The sequence below is a fragment of the Metarhizium robertsii genome (genome assembly GCF_000187425.2).
Source record: "Metarhizium robertsii ARSEF 23 chromosome Unknown MAA_Scf_1, whole genome shotgun sequence".
NCBI lineage: Eukaryota > Fungi > Ascomycota > Sordariomycetes > Hypocreales > Clavicipitaceae > Metarhizium > Metarhizium robertsii.
In genome coordinates, this window is record NW_011942149.1 from 2,682,618 (window position 1) to 2,704,310 (window position 21,693).

General features: G+C 52.8%; 4 protein-coding genes across 4 annotated transcripts; 2 read left to right on the plus strand and 2 right to left on the minus strand.

The window, feature by feature from the left end:
• Positions 1-6,574: 6,574 nt before the first annotated feature.
• MAA_04606 (5-oxo-L-prolinase) lies at positions 6,575-10,414 on the minus strand (the record flags this gene model as incomplete). The annotated part of the gene is made up of 1 exon (XM_007822702.1): positions 6,575-10,414. The coding sequence occupies one exon, from the start codon at positions 10,412-10,414 to the stop codon at positions 6,575-6,577; it is 3,840 nt and encodes a 1,279-aa protein (XP_007820893.1).
• Positions 10,415-11,800: 1,386 nt separating this feature from the next.
• Positions 11,801-14,414, plus strand: MAA_04605 (fungal specific transcription factor; the record flags this gene model as incomplete). The annotated part of the gene is made up of 5 exons (XM_007822701.1): positions 11,801-11,883; positions 12,202-12,242; positions 12,313-12,447; positions 12,519-13,754; positions 13,840-14,414. The coding sequence occupies 5 exons, from the start codon at positions 11,801-11,803 to the stop codon at positions 14,412-14,414; spliced, it is 2,070 nt and encodes a 689-aa protein (XP_007820892.1).
• Positions 14,415-15,601: 1,187 nt separating this feature from the next.
• On the plus strand, positions 15,602-17,053 carry MAA_04604 (MFS transporter; the record flags this gene model as incomplete). Its single annotated transcript, XM_007822700.1, has 1 exon — positions 15,602-17,053. One exon carries the CDS (start codon positions 15,602-15,604, stop codon positions 17,051-17,053), a length of 1,452 nt encoding a protein of 483 aa, XP_007820891.1.
• Positions 17,054-17,534: 481 nt separating this feature from the next.
• MAA_04603 (Fungal specific transcription factor) lies at positions 17,535-20,324 on the minus strand (the record flags this gene model as incomplete). The annotated part of the gene is made up of 6 exons (XM_007822699.2): positions 17,535-17,657; positions 17,717-18,896; positions 18,997-19,495; positions 19,605-19,701; positions 19,822-20,064; positions 20,247-20,324. The coding sequence occupies 6 exons, from the start codon at positions 20,322-20,324 to the stop codon at positions 17,535-17,537; spliced, it is 2,220 nt and encodes a 739-aa protein (XP_007820890.2).
• Between the last annotated feature and the right edge of the window lie 1,369 nt (positions 20,325-21,693).

A 21,693-nucleotide genomic window follows, 5' to 3' on the forward strand; every position in this document is an offset into this window, starting at 1 on the left:
ACATGTTCAGTGCAACATCCAATATATGATTGACTATCCGTGAGTGGCTGGTTGGTCGATTGGTGTTTTTAGTTGCAACAAGCTCATCAGCGCTGGCCGTGGTTGCGTAAAGAGGGCTGTCTATTAGCCTCGGGGAGTGGCCGAGACAGCATCACCTTGGAACAGTTCCTCATCTCAGCCACGGACTGAATTCGGGGGTCCCATCTTGCGTAGCTTATTGGTCTTGTCTTACTGCCATGCGAAGAAGGGGAAGAAGAAATTTTTTGCGTGCGCCCTTCCGCCTTAAAAATTTATTCTGCATGGGTAAACTTGATTAGTGTCAAATGACGAAAGGCGACTAGAAAGATAATCGCCATCAGCCTCGTTTGCTGCAGCTGGTTTTTTCTGTCCTCAAGAGGTCGATTGTCTCGTAGGTGCGACGCGTCAGTCCAGGGGGTAGGAGCCAACAATTGTCTTCGGTGCCTTCGTGAATCAAGTGTCGAATTGATGCAACGCAGATGTTTCCCATGCACGAACTTGACAAGGCCAGCAGCACCCTGCTGCAACCACCACCACCCCCTGGCCAAGGTTCCTTGGCGACTGTGCAATTTGTCGACATTTGTGTGGGTTCAATGTTTGTGATTTGCGGGGAGTTGGGGGATTTCCGGTAGGCGTGTAACTATCCAGGTGCCTTACAGTTGGGAAACACGTGTTGTGTAGGGGTTAATGTGTTGATGTTGATGCAAGAAGGGGTTGAGGCACAGCCAGTCGTTTCCCGATGGTCTTGATTACGTATGTACAAGCATTTCGAATTGAGAAGTGACAAAACTGATATTTTTTTCTTTCTTTCCAATTTTCTTTTGGTCATGGTCCCTTCCCATTTGATGGTTCGTGGCGGGTCATGGGACCACGTTAACGGGCCGCCATGGAACAAGACGAAAGATATTAATTGAAACAGATCAGCGGGGACGGGAATAAGGCTAGTGCAGATCAAGGAACGAAAGTCAGTGACTCGAACATGGTATGAACATCATCATGCGTGACGCAGAGTTTTCACATTCACGCGTTGCCAGTTCCCCTTGCGCCATATCCGCGCTGCCCGCTACTGCATCGTGCAGCCTCGTACATACTCCGTACAGACCACAGCTTGGAAGAATGGCGTTGCGAGTATTTGGCATGATGCAATGGCTACGGAGTGCACCATCAAATCTGGCTATTGCAGTCGTGTAACTACCGTGCCTAGCTCCGACATGGTTTGGGTCTCCCCATCCGACCTACGTACTCCGTACAGCCCTATGCTTTGACACTCCTTGGGAAGGGGACAGGATCCTCCTTCTTCAACTTTAGAACCATACGTACTTGGTGCAATGGAGATTGCCGCAGGGTATACGGAGCACGGAGTACTAGGGTGATCATTGATGAGTTTCCGACGCCGGGGAGCAAACAACCTGGCCCGGGGATACTGGGGCCTGTAATGAGGAGCCAGGGTAGAGGTGTGTGTGAGAGTCGAGAGTCGAGACGAGGACGGCGGATGTCGGCGACTCGGCGTCAGATCTATCGGTAGTGTCGCTGACCCTGTCTGTTATTTCTGCCATGGCCAGCCACATCATCATGTCCGTCGCCATACATACAGGCTCGAGATTGAGGGCGAGTCGCCAAGTCGGAAAGGTGAACAGGGTGAGATGGAAAGAATGGAAAGAGGATGGACGAATGAAGCGAGCTGGACCCACCCTCTCTATCTTGCCATCTTGATGGATAATGCATTGTGCCGTGGCAAGTGAGAGACAAAAAAGTCAATCGTCTTCAACTATCGCGCTATGCTATAATATTATGGTCTATTAACTAGTGTATTCTTACTAGGGCATATGTACTCTGCGACAGACTATAAGAGGTCAACTCTTCAAGGCTGGAGATCTACGGAGTAGAGCTCTCGAGCTTCCAAATGCTAGAAATATCTGCAATTCCTGTCGCTTCATGCGCTGCTGATCAACAGCCACCAACAAATGTGTCACGACTATTCTCCGTCCCGTCCGTCGTACCTTCCGTCTTGCCTCTATAAGTGGGGCCGTGTCAATGTCATCAAAATTGCACAAACCTGTCATATGAGTTACTTCTGAACGGAGTAAGTACTCTCGGTACCATGTCAAACTCTACACACTTACGATTCCCTGCACATGCACACCCCAGATATATCCGTCAAGGCCTGCAGATGCGCATCACGACACGTCAATTTTTTTAAAAGCCGAAACCGTGCCCACCACTCATACCCTGGCTCACTGGAGACTTTGGCCAATTAGCATGCCCAAGAGGGTGCGGTGGCCGGGGACCCTGCCCAAACGCAAAGGACAGGAAAAAAAACCACCGTTGTGGTCGGCTCCCTGACATTCGAAACTTGCTATAACTCATGCAAACCGAAATGGCGGGCTGATAGAAAAGAAAAAAACCACAGCACCAGATGTCAAGAATGGCACGGAACACGGTTGAGACACCCCTTTTCTTCTTCACGTGGGCAGTCATGGTCGCTGACGAGTCACGACTTTACGCAGTAAGTCGACGTACTTGTGCCGTGTTCGGCCTTCATCATGTGTCCACTGTCTGTCAAGTGACGTTTAGTGGCGGGAGTGGAAGGAAATGGAACAAATAACAACAGGGACCCCCCATGGCACAGTCCATCGATGCAAAGCACATTGCCGCGTACAGCTGGAACCAATGGACCGAAATAGACTTAATCGCAAGATTTGCAAGGTTTTTGTTGACTGAGACGACCATGTCGAACCCACCGTTTGTGGCGCTACGTGATAAGGCAGATCTCTTGTCTAATCTTATGCGAATGGTCAGTGGCTCTAATACCAAAACCGCGACATTAACATAGGCTCCCAAAGTTCTTGGTTTACGACAAGGAGTTTCGCTGTTCGAGCTAGCAGATGGAACAATCTCTCCCATTCTACGAGGAATTCATGGCTCCGAGTTTCCACGTAGTACTACAGAATACTCAATCTCGTCGTTGGGCTTCAGTTATACACAAGTTGAGCGGACATTGTGGGACTGACTATGTCCGCCCGACTCCAAGCACTCTGCACGGTGCCGTCATCAATCCCTTTTCTCATGAGTTGATAGAGCCCGACTTAGGTTACTGGGCGGACACACACGGAGTACGAGCCAGTGAATCGAGTCAGAATAGGTTAAGATCCTGGCAACTGGGCGAGGTCGGCCAAAATGGAAATGGGGGGGTGAGCTGCTTCTTCCTGTCTCGTTCATGGCGTGCTAGCAGAAAATCAGTGTGAGCTTTGAGTGAGACATTCCGCGGCGGGCGTAGCAACCCTGCCCGCAACGGCCGCAAGGCAACGAGCGAACCAGGCCTACCCAGTAACAACAGAGAGAGACAGTTCCATAAGCCAATCAAAGGTTACCAATAGATACAGATGTATGATCCTGGCAAAGGGGTGGAGGTGTGAGTATTGACGGTTTTGCTAACTTGGATGGTTTTTGCAGAATTCTCTACGGACTTGGTCCAGAAATAGAGAAGCGAGCACGACAGGTGAAGACACAGAGGCCATCATGTGCCTCTACCGCCCCAGGGTTTTGGATGTCCCTGTCGACCACGAGCACTGCGTAGGAGGTTGGCTTGTTGAGCGAGAGCCGGGACGGAGGCCCCTTGACCCTTGCCAGCAAGCAAGCAATATGTCCTCGTTGCTGTTGCCGCCGCTGCTAGTCTTACAAGAAAACACCGCCTAGGAACAGCAAAGTGGTCGCAAGCAAACAAACTGCACGCTACCCTCGCCGGCGCTGGTCCCACCACTCCTCGTGGATGGTGTGTTTAGAAGTGGGCTTCTGTCATCAGTGTAGCCACAACTCACGACACTGAATGGTGTTTTGAGCTTGAAAATACTGACGGCGTTTGGTAGTTCTGAGGTAGGAGAAATGGAGAAATACACGAGCACACTCAACACCGTCTATTACTGCGACCAAGCCTAGACGCAACCATAATGGATCCCCTGGGGTCACGTTGATACTGTGGCCCTGTCCGAAATTGCAAAGTACTTGACTTATTCAACGTCTTAGCATCAGTATGTATGAACCTCCAGCTCGCGATACCTCCTCCATGCTTTCGCACTCTCCTCGGCGAGACGAAGCGGGGTTCCCAAAAACCCTATCCCGGGCACTTGGACAGTTGATTCCCAGCCGCTGTTACGCCTTGCCTAGTTGCAGAGGGGTGATGCAGGGAAAAGGGAAAAGGCATTCGGCACGGGAGGTATTGGGCTACTGCTTTCGCGCCGGAATCTACTTGTACAGCTTCTTCTCCAGGGGTGGGTCACTCATGGCCTTCGTCTCGCCGCCTTGTTCCTTCGGGTGGACTATGGACTGTCGTTACGCTCCCTACTCTTTTCAGTACACCCCATCCATACGCCTCTCCCAGTTTATTCTTCCTCTTTAGTCCAAGCTCTCTGTTGTATCCATAGGGCCCGGCTCCTCCTGTTGGGAAAAACCATACATGACGCAAACCAGATCCTATTTATCTTCTTACGATACCCATTTGCTTCCACAACGCAGTTCTTTCATCTTTACAGTCACACTCCACACGTATCACGCCTCAATCAAAGAATGCCTTTTGATCGCTTCCTGCATTGGCTTGATCGTCTCTGTCGAAAGTGACGGCCTCCTCGTCTTACTGCTGGACACCACTTGGTCCCCCATCTTCCCATCAAAGCCTGGCTGCTCTTGGATACATCCCTCCGTGACCACTTCAGCAACGTGCTCTTCCTCTCTTCTCCACTGCGTCGGCTCCGCTACCATTGCGGCGTTGTCAGGTGTAAATCTCTTGGCTCCCATTTCGTCGAGCAAGGCGGGGAGTGAAAACTTGATGATTGTCGTACGCACAACCACTCGGTTATCGCAAGAGATGGATTCCTCTTCCACCCAAGGGGTCCAGGGTTCTGCAAGCAGGTAAGCCCTTTCATCCGCGAATACCACTGCCAAAGTTATTCTTCTTCAAAACTCATCGACATACTAACGGTCATTTCAGTGCCGATGCTCGGAGCGGTCCTGTCACTTACCATCACACACACTCGCAGTACGGTTCGAAGGAGGGTGTCCTGCGTTGGGTCAACGACCCAAATAGACCCGTGACGGTTACCATCGCGCAACTGAGTGTACCGAGTCCGCGTCAACAGCCGGCTACTGGAACTGGTGTACAGGGCCTAGCTTCCCAGACACACTCTAGTAACATAACCTATTCCGCTGGGTCAGCACATAATTCTTCTTCTGGTAACTCTTCCTCTGACATCAACTTTGCCTGTATGGGAGCACAGTTTACGGTGTCACCGTTTGCGCACAATGCATAACTTCCAAGATGTCATAGTCTTGGCATTGATGAGCGTATCATCACCTTCTTTGGACGCACCGAAACTTCTTTCAGGCTGCTTCTCGCCCTGGTCTTCATCATCCACAAAGCCACGTCGAATGGAGTCTTCCGTGCGTTACTCAAGCATTGTATACTCTCACTCATTTTGAAACCGAGTTGTGGTGACGCGTGTATCAATCTCAGCATCAAATTTCTGGTTCGCCAGACAACGACAGGTTACGACCAATGTACATTTCGGCAACTTCAGGGAAAAAAGAACAAAAATAATATTCAAAAATATCGCTATAAGAAAGAAAAAGCAGCATTATGTGACGCACGTCACCTCGAAGCTCTGGAGACGTCCTCCTAGAATGAGGAGCGGGCCAGTGTCGGTTCAGTTGCGAGTGTGTATTATCTCAGAAGCGAGGGAAGTCGGCCTTTTAATCTCTCAGCTGAGGGGAGGACAGTGGCGCAGCCGCATGTGCGGCTGAAATTATCGGCTGTACAAAGTGTTGGGCAGCTGATAAAGTACAGAGGCTTGACATGGTAGTGTTCCGCTGCCATGTTCTTAAGCCATGCCCCAGAGCTTGCATGCTCGTGTCGTTTGCCACAAGCGTCTTTTGTCTACTTGGTGTCGATCGGTGGTGAACTTTGGCAGCTGGCGCTCGGGTACCGGCCCCACTGCGGACTGGACCGTTCCGCAACAAAGGTTTGACCAAAACGGGAAATCAACGTCAAGCTAAATCTTATCGGCTTTGTCAAGTTCTCCAGCTGGTTTATCTGGAAGACCGGGTTAGAGGCATTCTTGCATTCCTCAAGCGTTACATCATCGTTATACAGAAAGTGTACTTTTTCACCAAGTTCGCTCTGCTACAGTTTACAGCCATCTAAGGACTGCCAAGTCAGACTACGAAATGTCAGTTGATGATCTTACCCTACAGTTAAGTTTGGTGGAATAAGTCCTTTGTTTCAAAAAAAAAAATTACAGCCCCGTTTGTTATTATTAATTTTATTCGCAAATTTTGCTTTTTAAAGGGGATATTGGGCTTATTTTTTTTTTTAAAAAAAAAAAAAAACTAATCAGCATGTTTTTTACGAAAAAAAGGGCGGCGGCTCGGGACTCTTACACATTGTGCTGGGAAAAGTTGGGAGGAATTTTACAGTTATGCAAAAGATATGCAAACAAATGTTTCATTCTCGCTATGTACTTATATTTAAACAATAGTTTCATCAGGTGTATACAATTTACGTCTGCTATTCACTACCCCAACCGCCACCGCCCGGTGATTCAATAATAACACTCTCCCCGGGACCCAGCTTTGTTGTAGCCTTGGCGCCAAGATTAACTATCCTCATCCTTCCAGTCATTTGGTCCATGACATGGACCGAGTTCAGACCGGCTTGGCCATCTTGACCACCATCCATGCCATATGGACGACGAGATCTGCGCTCACTGAGAATCGAGCACTGCACCGGCACACGGAACTCAATCTCTCGCACCGTACCATCGCCGCCCTTATTTCTGCCACGTCCACCGGACCCTGCTCTTAGTTGGAAACGGCGCAAAATGCAAGGATACCGCTTCTCAAAGACTTCTGGGTCTGTAATTCGCGTATTGGTCATGTGCGTGTGCACCCCGCTCTGTCCTACCCAGTCCGCACCAGCTCCTGCGCCCCCTGCTATCGTCTCGTAGTATCCAAATCCCTCTTCATGTTCGCCTGTAATGGGGTCTTTGCCCCCCGTCCCGAAGGTAAGGTTGTTGCAGCATCCTTGGGACGCGGCACACGCGCGGAACGCACGGAGAACAACGTCTGTCACACGTTGTGATGTGAGGACGTTGCCGCCTACTACGGCTAGACCAGCTCCTGGGTTAAGGATCGAATCCTCGGGAATAATGATTTTAATGGGTGCGAGGCAGCCTTGGTTTAAGGGAATAGAGGATTTGACTAGACTGCGGAGACAGTAGATGATGGCGGAGTGCGTGATGGCTTTGGGGGCATTGGTGTTGCCGAGGACGTGAGGGCCCGTCCCGGTGAAATCGAATGTTGCGGCACCAGAGGGTGAGATGGTAATTTTGAGGGCGATTGGCGTTCCGTCGTCCATGTAGTCGGTTGCGGTCAGAGGCTCGGGGCCAAATTTGGCCAGAGTGTCGCGGAGGAGCCCGCGGACAGCGTCTTCGGCTGTATGCTGAATGGCGTACATATATCTGTGGACAGAGGCGAGACCAAATTCAGAGATTAGGGCCTTAATGAGTGTGATGCCCTTTGCGTTGGCAGCAATTTGGGCCTTGAGATCAGACAGATTATCTCGCAGTCTACGTGTTCCAGAGCAGCCCTCGTATTTAGCCGGTTCAACGAGTAATAGTCTCTTGATTTCGTCTTCATTGAAACGACCTGCGCTGACTAGTTTCGTGGATTCAATAGAGGCGCCCTCTTGCCAAAGGGCAGAGGAAGTAGGTGGCATGGAGCCCGGTAGGATGCCGCCAATATCAGCGTGGTGGCCACGGGAAGCAACATAGAATGCAAGGTTGTCGCCGTCAAACACGGGTGTAATGACTGTTATGTCTGGAAGATGGGTGCCTCCGCAAGAAGGGTGGTTGGAAACAAGGACGTCACCGTCTTGCAGCTTTCCCTCCCATAGCTTGTGCTGGTACTGTACCGCGAACTGCATGGATCCCAAATGGACGGGTACATGGGGCGCATTGGCTACCAGGCCGCCGTCGGGACTGAATATTGCACAAGAAAAGTCTAGACGTTCTTTGATGTTGGTTGATACGGCCGTCTTTTTCAGGGTACGGCCCATTTGCTCGGCAATGGACATGAATCTGTGTCCGAAGACGGTGAGTTGGATGGGGCTGAATTCCTCTTCTACACCGTCGGAGGATCGTTCTTGTTTTTGGAGCTTTCTGTCAATGACAACGTAGCTGTCTAGGATGGTAGCGATAGAATCAGGAGTGACGAGGATAGTCTGGGTGTTGTCAATGATGAGGGCTGGCCCAGTGATCAGTGCACCAACTGGAAGGGATTGGAGTTCGTATACACGTGTGTCTAGGCTACCGAAACCTTCAAAAAAGACTCTGTTGGTTCCACTGGAGGCAGGGGTAGAGCTCTCTGCGGCATTCACAGATTTAAGTTGGCTGAAAGGCGTATTGGCCTGCTTGGAACCAGTGGTGCCGATAGCTCTGATGCGGAAATCATCAACGATGATAGGTTTCTCGGGGAAATGGAACCCGAAGCCTCGGCGGTGAGACTCTTCAAACTCACGCTGGAAATCCCAATCGTCTCCTTTGAGGATCATAAGCGAGCTGCTGGATCCTTGATACCTCATGCTCAGGTAGGCATCGAATTTGATGTTGTCGGGTGAGAAGCCCTGCTTAAGAAGCTCAAGTCTGGCTTGTTCAGCGAGAAGTTCCAACTGTGCCTGGATACCGGCTTGTGTGTCTTTTCCGTATGTAATGGCGGCTGGCCGCTGAACTTCGTGTACAACATCTGCGAGCGAGATGCCATAGGCGGACAGAATCGATGAGTACTTATGAATGATGATGCGAGAGATTCCCAGGACTTCCGCCACTGAGCAAGCATGCTGTCCCCCGGCACCGCCAAAGCACGCAAGATGGTGATCTGCGGCGTCGTAGCCACGAGCCTCTGTGAGAGCACGGATGGGGCCAGCCATTCCTTCGTTGGCAACTTTCAGGAAACCTAGAGCTACTTCCTGCGGTGAAAATGGAGACAGGCCAGTGAGCTCTCTATCCTTATTAATATCACTCGTCAGGTCGGCGAACTTGGACTCCACGATTTCTCGATTGAGGGGCTCGTTCTCCTTGGGACCGAACACTTTTGGGAAGTAGTCTGGCAAGAGGCGGCCGAGAAACAAGTTTGCGTCCGTGATGGTCAAAGGCCCTCCTTTTCTGTAACACGCAGGTCCGGGATGCGCAGAGGCGGACTCGGGTCCAACATTGAAAAGGCCATTCTTCCATGTCAGGATGGAACCACCGCCAGCCGCAACTGTATGGATGTCCAACTGAGGGGACTGAATGGCAATCCCGGCAGTGGTGGTTTCAAAGACGTGGTCGTATACACCAGCATATCGAGAGACGTCTGTAGAAGTGCCGCCCATGTCGAAGCCGATAATGGGACACTTCTCCTCGTCGTCCCAAGAAGTCTGGGCATAGCCCACGACGCCACCAGCAGGACCAGAAAGAATAGCCTTGAGACCGCTGAATTTGCGGTAATCGGCGAGACCACCATCCGACTGCATAAACTCGACACGGGTGGAAGCAGACTCGAAGCCCCCACGAAAATTTGCAGAGATGGAATTGATGTATTGCTTAATAATGGGTGTAAGATACGCGTCTGCAACAGCAGAAGTACCTCGTGGCACAACATTAATCATGGGCTGTACCTCGGAGGACAACGTGACAGAGAATCCCATCTCGAGGGCCAGCCTGCCGACCAGGAGTTCATGGTCAGGGAACGCATATGAGTGAATGAAGACGACGGCCACGGAGCGGAAGCCGTCATCCCAGAGCTGTTGCAAATTTGAGCGAACAACAGCCAAATCTGGTACTTGGAGGAGACGAATGGTCTCCCCTGTGATGGCGGTGACGAGATGAGCATCTTCGCCATTCGCAATCGTCTTGGCCGACTGGGGGTCTTCGGTGTAATCCTCCATGGTCACGCGCTCGTCCACCTCGACGACTTGGTCGAAAAGGACTTCTGGGCGTGATACTGACAAATCAAAGATATTTGGCCGGGACTGATTGCCAATGGCCAAGAGATCCCGGAAGCCCTTGGTGGTAAGGAGGGCGACCTTCTCGCCCTTGCGCTCTAACAAGGCATTGGTAGCAACGGTGGTGCCCATGCGGATGGACTCGAAGTGAAAGAGGTCGAGCGGCTCTCCCCGGGGTAGTTTCTGGTCCGTGACCAGCTCCAAGATTCGGCGAATGCCTTCTGTCGGGGCATCTTGATAATTGGCTGGGTCGACTGATAGGAGTTTGAGAATAATGTCTTGCTGTTGGGGGATGGCAGCGTGGACATCAGTAAAGGTGCCGCCCCTGTCGATGGAGACGCGAATTCCGAGCGACTTGACAGTCATGCTGGCGTCTTGGTACAAAAGACGACGCGTCGATTGTACAGTGAGCAAACCCAACGCTGGTGGTCCTAGATTACAATGACGTGGGAGAGGCAGTAGTATATATTAAGCCCGGGACGGACGACCGACCTTGTCTGCATTTATAATACGCAAGTTGCAACAACCAGGTTTTCACCCCGAGGGCAGCGAACCACATTGAACGAGAAGTCGGGGGCTCTGCCATGGCACGAGCGCAGAGAGGAGTCTGAGGGCCATGCTAGGCCACCACAAACAGCAATTGCTCAAGGCGACGGCGAGGAAAGGCTGTCTGGGGTAACCAACGTGAGCCAGCCAAAGGCAAGAAAAACGAGCATCTGGATTCTGGAGTCGTGATGGGACGGGGTGGGTCCGCGGATGGCTGAATGATTGATCTCGAGCGTCTGGGATTCGAGTTGTTGCCGCCAAATTGACATGTGTGGGTCATTTTGTGTGTCGGCCTGGTTTCCCGACGGTCAAGTAGGTCAAGTACTTCAGAGTCCGGAGTAGTGCCTGCCTGCCTTCCTGTGCTGCCTGGGTTTCTGATAATGGATTGTGGGACCGATTTCGGCGCGTCAAGTCGATTGGATATCGGACCTGTATTCGAGTACAAAGGTACAAAGTAGTACAACACTCTCTGCAAAAGGAAGGAGGCAAGTTCGCACGCGTCCTCCAGAGACCTCCAGGGGCCATGCTCCGGAAGGGCGTACAACTAGCAGTACGGGACTTCTGATAAATCCGTTGCAAGAAAATCGCCCGAATCAACTCGTAATGCTGATATCAAGAGAATGCGATTCGCATCTCTCGGCCACGGACCGTCAGTCGAGGCCGGAGGCGGCACTTGGTTCAAGTTGGTTGGCCGACCCCCGCCCAAATGGCCAAAACGCCCTGTCATTACTCCGTACGGAGTACTCCATAGCCCTTTCTGCTTTGCCTTGTTCTCTTCTCCCCTCAGCAATGAAAGAAATAACCTTGAGTGGCGCATCTCAGCACGTCCACACCAACTTGCCCTTCTCCCATCTCCGTCATCTGAATTCCCACGAGCCTGCAGTCCTTGGATAACGTCTGTCGATAACGTTGTGCGGGGACCCGAACGATTCGTCTCGGTGTTGCCCTTCTGACGGCGAATACCCCGGATGAGGCTGTTACTTTATGCGAGACGAGGCGAAACCGTCAGCGACTCAGCGCCATTGGAAAGCTGCATCAAGCTGGACTTTGGATTATGATCCCGTTCAGCTCCCTGTCAGGCACAGACGGGGTTAGCATTCTTGTCGGGGCCCCAGACCTGCTTCAACCTCCACAATCTCTCCACGTTGCAACGCATTGCACCATTCTGCATGTTCCATTGTTTCTCTTTCCTATCCGCCCTCCATCATGAAATCCGCCGCAGGCATGTCAGCAAAGGCGGCAGCAACTCATGCCCAGCCCTCTGATCACGGAAACCTGCGGCCAGTTGCGTAAGTTTATTGCTGTGGACCCTTGCAGGTAGAGCGACCTCTACGCCTTCGCCCTGTCCAGCTGCCAAGAACAGCCGGCCTCAGCAGCACCGAGTAACTTATTACGGACTGACACATGGTTCATGATGCAGCTGTCTCCACTGCCGACAGCGGCGTTCTTACTGCTCCAAAGAGAAACCCACGTGCTCAAGATGCCGCGATAGTGGGTTGACTTGCATCTACGAAGGGGCAAGAAAGATATTGGTCAATGAATCGTATGTATCTTTTCCAAAGACTACTCATTTGGCTGTTATTGCTCAAATCTGACGAGTAACGTAGATATCTGCGAGAATTGGAGAGAAAGGCCAAGGCACTGGAAGGTATGAATAGGGACCATGTGCATGTGCTCGTGTGCATTTTGCCAGGGCTGATGAGACCTTCTCCCCATAGCAGCTCTATCACAAAGAGTGCCTACGAGTGCAAAGGCTAAACATGGTGCTCCTGGCGAAGACGAGGAAGATTTTGAAGATGAGCAGCCACTGCTTGAGCCCTTTACCAATCTCAGCCTACACAGACCATCAACTAGTATGTAATGCACCTGGCCACGACAATGCCATATTCTGAGAAACGTGCAATGGCTAAATGTGCTTCGATAGGTTTCTTGGGACCTGCATCGTCTGACATCTTCCTTCGAAATGTAAGGAAGCTATCGGGCTTCTACGGAGACGACGGCAGTCTTGATGCCAGCTCAAACTTCTATGAGCCGGGCGCATTAGCCTCAAGGCGGCAATTCTTCAGACTTCACGTCCGCCTCCCACCAATAGAAATGGCCAGACGACTCTTTGCTGCTCAATACACATACATCGGCACCATTTTTGCCTTCACAGACCCCAAAGAGGAATTCGATAGACTCCTCGTGGAAGCATACAATGGCCCTCCTGACCCGTCGGACAAGGATGCCTGTCTTGCGTACTCCAAGGTTCTGCTCATCTTGGCCTTTGGACAATTGTACTCGGTAAATCAATGGGTCGACTTCAGAGGGCCTCCGGGCTTCGACTTTTTCACAGACTCGCTACAGCTTCTCCCTGAAACCCACGAAGAAGGGTCGATTCTCTGCGTCGAAACCCTTGCATTGGCAGGATATTTCATGCAAAACATGAACCGACGGGATGCAGCCTTTCAATATATCGGCAAAGCCTTACGCATGGCAATTTCCCTCGGTCTCCACCAGGAAGTCAGCAATCACTATCCAAACGCCACCTGTCAGGGCCAGGTTCCTGCGCTCGACGAGGCTGCGCGTGAACATCGGCGGCGAATATGGTGGTCAATATACAGCCTAGATCGCATCCTGTCCGTGAAGTCGGGGAACCCAATCGCCATACAAGACGAAGATATCGGCGTCAATCTGCCGTCAAGGCTGCCCTCAGAGCCGGAATATTGCCCTGCCATTGTTCTCAGATACTACACGCAACTGTCTGGAATACTAGGCGAGATCCACACCCTCATCTACCGCAGAACAAACCAGGCCGTCCCCAAATCTGGCAAAAGTCTCATGGCATCTGTGCAGAGCATCATCCTGGCGCTGTCAAAGTGGAATAGGGAAGTGCCGAATGAATTGCGCTTTGATCCTATAAAACTGAGCTTCAGTCGTGAAAGTGTTAGCTCGTTGGCCCACTATTATCAATGTATCAATATGACTGTTCGTCCGCTGTTATTTCACGTCGTCCAGAAGCGATTGAATACAATTCGTAGCGGTGGGGGACCGCAAGAAAAGGAACGGGATTGGAAGGAAGGGCTCTCTCAGACGACAGTGAGGGTCATTGACATGTGTATTGGAGCTGCGCAAGACACCGTCAATATGATGGCAATTGCATCGCAGAGAGACCTAGTTGGTATGTTTGACATTCCTCGTCGATCAATGGCGCCACCATTGGGAAGACTTTTAAAAGATAAAAGATGACTGACTTGCGGCGTTAGCAACCTACGGTTACATGGACGGAGAACACATCTTCTCCGCATCCATTGTCCTGGTAATGGTTTGTGCCGCCTTCCCCACCAACGTCGCCAACACCACGGCAATGAACGCCGGCCTCAGTCTCCTCCGGGGCATGGGCGAACGGGGAAACAGCCACATGGGGGCTCGCTACGAACTCCTGGCCAAACTGCACTCGGGCGTTATGCCAGGAGCTGTGATCCGATGCACAACTGCGACGGGATCGCCTCCCCATGGCACGGGCTTCGACTCCGCGATAACAGGCTCCGCTAGTAGCATGGCGACGGACCGGCTCCCCGCGCGAGTTCCGATGCCCGCCATGGGGTCTATCAACAAAGTCGACGGTGCGGCTGAACAGACGCTTACCTTTCCCGTGATTGATAATAGCTCGCTCGATGAGCCATTTTATGACGAGAGTGTCACGAGCGGCATGGATTTCGGGCTGTGGGAGGAGGGATTTGCATATCCCACCATGGACCTGGATTTTGACCTAGTACAGAGGCAGCAACAGGGGCAGGTGCATTCCGCTATTGGAGAATTCATGTATATGAGTAGTTAGAGTGTGGAATGACCCCGACACGTGGGAGTTGGGTGCACAGTCTTGGTGTTGACGGTTACGTCTACAGTAAACAGGAAGGGAAACGAACAAGGTTTGATGAGACCAGAGACTGGGCCATGATAAGAAGCCATTGTATTATCTGATAGGTACATACCTTGGCAGGTACCCAGTAGCCATTTGCAGCATAATGATTAGTGTACATACACTTTGCGGTACTGTAGGAAGCTATATGGGTAACCTAGCGAAATTCCCGGTAGCATTTGCGGATTGATGAAACAAAGACGGAGTAACTACATGCGGAGTACTCCGTACCTGGGTAAACCAAGACCCTGTTTTCCCCAGTCAAAACAGATCAACGGATAATACTCCGTACTACGTAATACCCCGTAAAAGGGTCCCTGGCAAAAATAAACGGGCCAGCATTGAAGCGGGCAGTCACACACGACGCATGGCATAAAGCCAAGGTGGTCTCGAGAGTCGAGATGGACTGGGCGGCCAATGCTCCGTAACTGGGTTCCGTATTAACTTAGGCACCTGGCCTGGGTCAGGGCTACGGTAGTTTAGGCGGCCCCAGTATTCTAGAAGGTCTCAACTTCCCAAGGCTTGACTCGCAACGGCGCCGGGGGGTTGCAGGAAAAAGCCACCCCGCGCCGTTGGTACCTGGGGGAAACGCCAAGGCCCCCCCCGGGTGAGGAGGGCGAGTCGTCGGCGACCCTCTCCGGTCTTATCTGTCCTTGGTCCGACGTGCCGCACACCACCTGCCTGTGCCTGGGCTGGGCTCTCCACACACCCCCGGATCCTGATTCTAGATGCCAAACAGACGCACAGAGACGAATACCCGGGCAGTACTCCGTACTAGTAGTGCTACTGCTGCTCTTCAAGCGAGGGCCCGCTGGGGGTGCCATGACACCCGCGTGGCTACAATTGCGCTCTGGATGAGTCGCGAAGCATTTATATCTTGGTCCATCTCCACACCGTCCTCTCCCTCTCCCCGTGGGGTTTGGGATATCCTCAGTTTTTAACTGGGACGGAAGCAACCGACACGGGGGATATTCTCACAGCCTCGTCAAACAAAATTTAATAAATACTTGGCAACCCCCCCTTTCATGAGACGCATAGAAACCATCACACAGGTTCATAAAAAAAAAGAGTAAAAAACCCCAAGCATGTCTCCTCCTCCGTCGGCGATGACTGGCGCCGAAAAACGCAGAGTATCGACAGAATCGCAGTCGCAGGATGTCGTTGGGCCAGCGGTAGCAATGCAGCTCGAGACGATTGACGCGCGCGACGAGCGCAAGCTCCTCCTCAAGCTGGACGCCTTCTTCGTGCCCATCATCATGGTGGTGTACCTGACGTGCTTCCTGGACCGCACCAACATCGGCAACGTCAAGGTGGCGGGCATGCCCGAGGACATTGGCGCGTCGCCGCAGCAGTTCTCGACGGCCGTGTCCATCTTCTACGCGACCTACGTGGCGTTTGAGCCGCCCTGGACCATCATGATGAAGTGGATGACGCCGCGGATCCTGCTGACGTCGCTGTGCGTCGTGTGGTCGCTGGCCACCATCTTCTCGGGCTTCATCACCAACGTCGGGGGCCTGTACGCCGTGCGCCTGATCCTGGGCGCCTGCGAGGCCGGCCTGTTCCCCGCGCTCAACCTCTACCTCACCATGGTGTACAAGCGCGACGAGCAGGCCACCCGCGTGTCGTACCTGTTTGTGTGCACCGCCGTGGCTGGCGCCTTTGGCGGCCTGCTCGCCTACAGCATCCTCAAGATGGACGGCGTGGCGGGCTACGCCGGCTGGCGCTGGGTGTACATCATCGAGGGCATCTTCTCCTTCCTCGTCGCGCCCGTCATCTGGTTCGGCCTGCCCAACGACCCGTCCACCGCCTACTTCCTCACCCCCGACGAGCGCCGCATGATGCAGGTGCGCGCCGTCCAGAGGGCCCAGTACATGGGCAGCGAGGAGTTCAGCTGGGACGAGATCCGCATCGGCCTCAAGGACCCCAAGCTGTACCTCAGCGCCGCCATCCAGTTCTGCCAGGACATCCTGCTGTACGGCTTCAGCACTTTTCTGCCCTCCATCATCGTCAGCATGGGCTACTCCGTCATCCAGGCCCAGTACCTCAGCATACCCGTGTACATCTTTGGCGGCCTGTGCTTCCTCGCCGTCGCCTTTGTCTCGGACCGCTTCTGCGTGCGTGGCCCGTTCTTGCTCCTCGCCAATGTCCCTGGCATCGTCGGCTACATCCTCATTCTGTGCCCTACCAGCAACCCCGTCAAGTTCTTCGGCACCTTCCTCTGCGCCGTGGCCGTCTACAACGGGCCCGGCCTGAATCTGACCTGGCTCAACGTCAATGTCGCGCCGCATTATCGTCGCGCTACCGCCATCGGCATGCAGCTGAGCATCGGCAACTCGGCCGGTATTGTGGCCGGGCAGATTTACCGCAGTGCGCCGTATGTATTGGGGAACAGCTTCTCTGTCGCGGCGCTGGGCCTGTCGCAGTTGGTCATCGTGCTCAAGTGGTTCTACTTGAAGCGTTGCAATGAGGAGAAGAGGAGAATTGCTGACGGAGACAAGGATGACACGAGGAAGGTGAGGACTGGTGATCGGGAACTAGACTTTAAGTATCACCTGTAAGATGGCGGCGGCGGCGGCGGCGGCGTGTGTGTGTGTGTGTGTGTGTGATTTGTAGGCTCAAGTATCAGCGAGCTGATCATAAATATACCGTCTGGATAACTTGTTGTTTGATCGTTGCGGAGTGGGCATTCAGAAAACTGGCTGACAAGTTGACGGAATGTCCGCATGCAAGTCAGTGAATTACAAAATCCCGTCTTGGCAAATTGGCTTGTTCTGGAATCTGTCAACGCCAGTAAATGTCCATGTATACACCCCTATCAGGTGTAGATAAACGTATCTGGGGCCAACGGCGCAACGCAGTTGAAAACGCCACCCTGTACCAGCCAACCAACACAAGTACCTCTGAAGCCTCACAAGCCCCGGGGGTATCAGTTTCTCCCCCAACACAAGACCCAAAAATGCCAAACATGATGCGTTGTTGTAGGTATTTGGACTCCATTATCGCACGTCCGTTCAGCGTCCCAGACACAAGGAACCATGCTTACTTTTGTTTAATATAAGCGCTCTCTGCGATATGTAGCCTCTCAGTGATTGTCTGCCCAACTAGACAGACTTTCTTGGTCCCAGAATCGCCGTGGTAGGAATTTCCAGGTTTGTCGGCGTGCTTGGGTAGGAAATCAGAGCCCCGTATCGGGTGTTCCATTGGAAACACCCCTAGCTTACCGACCCGGGATTTATAAAGTCTAGGTTCAGGCTCTCATAATTCCATAGCGTCGCCAACTCGCCCAGATCTTGTTCGGTAATAGCGCCGAAATTCGCATAGTCTATGGCATGGTAAGCCTCGTCAGTTGGTGGTGTCATGTTGACATATGATGTTGAATAATCCAGCTGTGGTCCATTATAATGTAGAGTATTTGACGATGACATTGCGGCGCCCGACGACGTTGGAGGAACCGGAGGGGCACATCCGGCGGATTCGGCAACATTGAAGTAGTGACCAGGAGGCGTGGATTGTGATGCCGGAACGCCATAGAAATGCGCATCACTGGGCGGAGTTGTATAAGAGGCGTGCGAATCGACAGAGCCAGGGTCACTCGCGAACGCCACCTCTGTCTGATTCATACATGGGGGTGTCAGTGCGAGCTCCTTGCCCTTCGGTCGCTTTTTCGCAGGCATGATTGGTGATTTCACTTCTTGTCCAGGTCGTGAAATGTTCTGAGCAATCTTGGCCAAAACTTTGTATGAGGTCCTAGCGGTTTTGGTCACCGTATTTAGTCGCTTAAGCATTGACAAGGCCTTGTCAACAGCCACCAGCATATCGTCCCGCTTTGAAAGGCTTGAGTCTTGGTCATGCATAAGAGCAGAGCACAGAACAGCAGCTGTATCAAAAATGCAGAAAAGCACAAAGTGGAATTTGGCGTCTCGCGGATAAACGTGACCAAAGAAGCCGTGTAAAGCGTCCAACAACCGCAGCGAGTAGTCAACGCCGTCGTCACGAATCTTGACTTCGTCGGGTGGCGATTGTTTGGACATTGGTCTGGCTAGGTAGGCTCGAATAGGGTCGAGCATCATGGACATGGCCATAGTGTGAAGGTAATGCCGATGCAGGACGATCCACGGCCGCGACGCGTCGTTGCTTGTGTCTGGATCGACGAAAGCGTAGGTCGATGGAAAGGCATTCATCCATCTGTCAACAATGGCTTGATATGCTCGGACGTCGCCATGCTGAGAAACATCCTTGGGTAGCCCAAAACGGTTGAAAAGTTGAGTAATCAGTTCTGACTGGAGTTTCATGTGTTGCAAAGGGGACGGTGTGTACCCTTCTAGGGTGAGGCTAGGAAGGCCAACATCGATATCCGTCCGATCTATCAGCACCGGTCTTGATAGGAGAGCAGATATTTGCCTTGGATTAGAATTAAAACGAGTTAGTAAATTGCGGCCCAATTTTTAGCAGCTCGCCCAGTGATTTTGACAGGCATCGAGGCCTGGAGTCCAAAACTCACCAATCCCAAGTGTCCAGGATACACCAGATCCTTCTTCGCATCTCACGATCAAACTCGGACATTTGACCGCTAACGGTTTCCTTGTGAATGCCGAGTTCCTGGGCCTCGCGGATGGCGGTGCTGAGAACATGCCAGCATTCGACAAATCGCGCCTCTGATTTGTACCAGTAGCATGAATGCAACAGCGACTGGACATTCAGTAGGTGGTTGTTGCCGACAGGAATAGCGCCGTGGAGTTCACGGGCGGCGTTGTGGTACTGCTCAGTGAGCTCCTGGGCGCTCTGGCTGAGATCAATCTCGAGTTTCCGTTCAAGGTCACTATCGGTATACTGCGTTGAGCACGCACAAACCATGAGCAGCAGACAAGTCCACTGCATACCAAGCGGACGATTTTCTGAGCGTAGCGACCACCAGGTCTTGTATTCTTCCAGGAAGGAAGGCGGATAAATGATGTAGTAATGGAAGTTTACATGGTTGAGGAAGTTTTGGACCAGAGCATCTGCCATGCAGGGTGTCAGCCGCCAGGCATCACTTGTTACTTGTCTGGGTTTTGTTGCTTGACGCGCAAGGGACTGTGAAGAAGCAAGCAGACAAACATACATACATACCTGTGTAGGGTCTAGGAGGGAGGCGGAGCAGGGCACGCTTGAGCTGCGGACATGATGAAGGGTCCATGTAGTATTGCCTAAATGTTTTTGGGACATGCTTGGGTTTTCTCTGCCACAGGTTCTCTTGTTAGCACCGCACCGAGGGACCGCAAATGCTCAACCCGCAGCAGCTGAGCTGGACTGTGTGTGCTCCAACAAACGAGGCTATGTGACATACGGTTGAGCTTGCGCTGAGGCCGGCAAAGAGATGCGAGGCGCTGTACCCCAAGGCCTCGAAACCACTATCTGCGTCCTCCCACGGGTTCGAGTCCATCGACTCCGTGTCCTCGTGACTCAATTGCCGTTTTCGAGTGAAATCATGGCGTGGAGCTTTGTCCTGACTGGGCTGGCTCTGGCCAAAGCGGCACTTGTCGGCGACTTTGCGTTTCTGGCAGTGATTGCATGGCCATTCTCGATTGCACTAGATTCGACGGTCAGATGCGACGTCTTTGGTTTGAGTGGTCTGTACACTACAGGACGGGAGGCTTTGTGGCATTGTCTCGGGCGAGGGAAACGACAGCTCGCTCGCAAAGGCGTGGTGGTCGAGGCTGCTGGCTGGAACGGGATGGTGAAGTGAATGTGAGCGACGGGGGACTCGAATACCTTTTGCTTGCGACGCTGGCACTCGGTACAGGCCGACCGGTGGTGCGTGGTGTCCTTGGGGCTCTCCGTCTCGCCCATGGCGGACAAAGGGTCGCGATGGCACGCGGTCGCTAGTCAGGTCGAGAGTTGAAGAGGTCAACGGTTGCCCGGATGTGGGACGGCGATGGTCTGGCGACAAGTGACAGACAGACGGATGACGGGCGGACCAGCCAACAAACAGCACAGGCCGAAGGGGAAAGCTGGGTTCTAAAGTTGGACTGGCTTTTGACTGCCGCGGCGACATCCGGAACTAGTAGTCTCAAGCTCAGCTCTGGTCCAGATGTCGTCCAATCTTGAGCTCGGGTCGGATTCCAAGGACGGAGGGGCCAAAAGGATCTGATGAATGCCGCGACCGCGCACTGGTGGGCTGGGCATCATCGGCATGAGCATCACCAGCATGGGCATGGGCATGGGCATGGGCGTCGGCATGGGTCAACTGGTCTCTCGCCTCTCGCCTCTCGCCTCTCGTCTCTCGTCTCTCGTCTCCACGGACCTCCCTCCGACTCCTCCTCTGGCCAGCGCCTGTGACGCCCCTCCCGGCCTTCCTTGGACATGTTTCCCAAGCGCCGCCGGGCTCGACATGGGAAATTTTAATCTAGATATGTCTGCACTTTTGCGCGAACCGCCCCGCAGCCGTTAGATGGTGGGCCTCGGTGGCGCACCCATGCCTCTCCATCCACACATGCAATCCATCTCCAGGGATCGCGCCGAGGGAGCAGCCAAGCAGCCACACGTCTCAGCAGCCAGAGTGTCATGATGTATGTGCTCCGTACTTCCGTATTAGCTGCATGTGGTCGGCAAGTCGCTGCGGACCGCACGGGCGGATGCCACCGGGGTGCTGCTGAGGGCTGAGGACACGCATGCCGCCTCCAACATTGAACCCATCATGTCGAGACATCACCAACCAGCAAGAGTCAGCGACAATCCGCCGAGGGACATGACTGCGACGCCCGAACATTTCAACCAGTCAACGACGGCCATCAACGGCCACAAGCATCTCCGTCCATCACTAGTGCTGCGCCAGCTGCAGCCACCGCCGTCGTTGCCGTCACATATCAAAGAGGAATACTACTACGGAGTAGTAGTACGTTCTTTGCTTCTGTTGACCCCGTCAATGTAATGCAGCCGCGCGAGCTCTTGTCACTTGAAATCGTTCAGCACACGCGACGCGGGCCGGGCCCATCTTGGACGAGCCGTACGTGTACCAAGTCTGCTGTGTAATAAGGGACCCGGGGAGACATAAACTTTGGGAATATCTCTCCATCTCCCGGCCACCATCCCCTTTCAATGCTAGCAGTACTAGCTTCGGAAATATGATGGCCTCGGTCGTTTCAAGCCTAGCTATTAGTTAGTTAGTTCCGGTCTCTTGATGCTGCTTAGTAGGTCTGCCCACTTACGTAGCATGGAG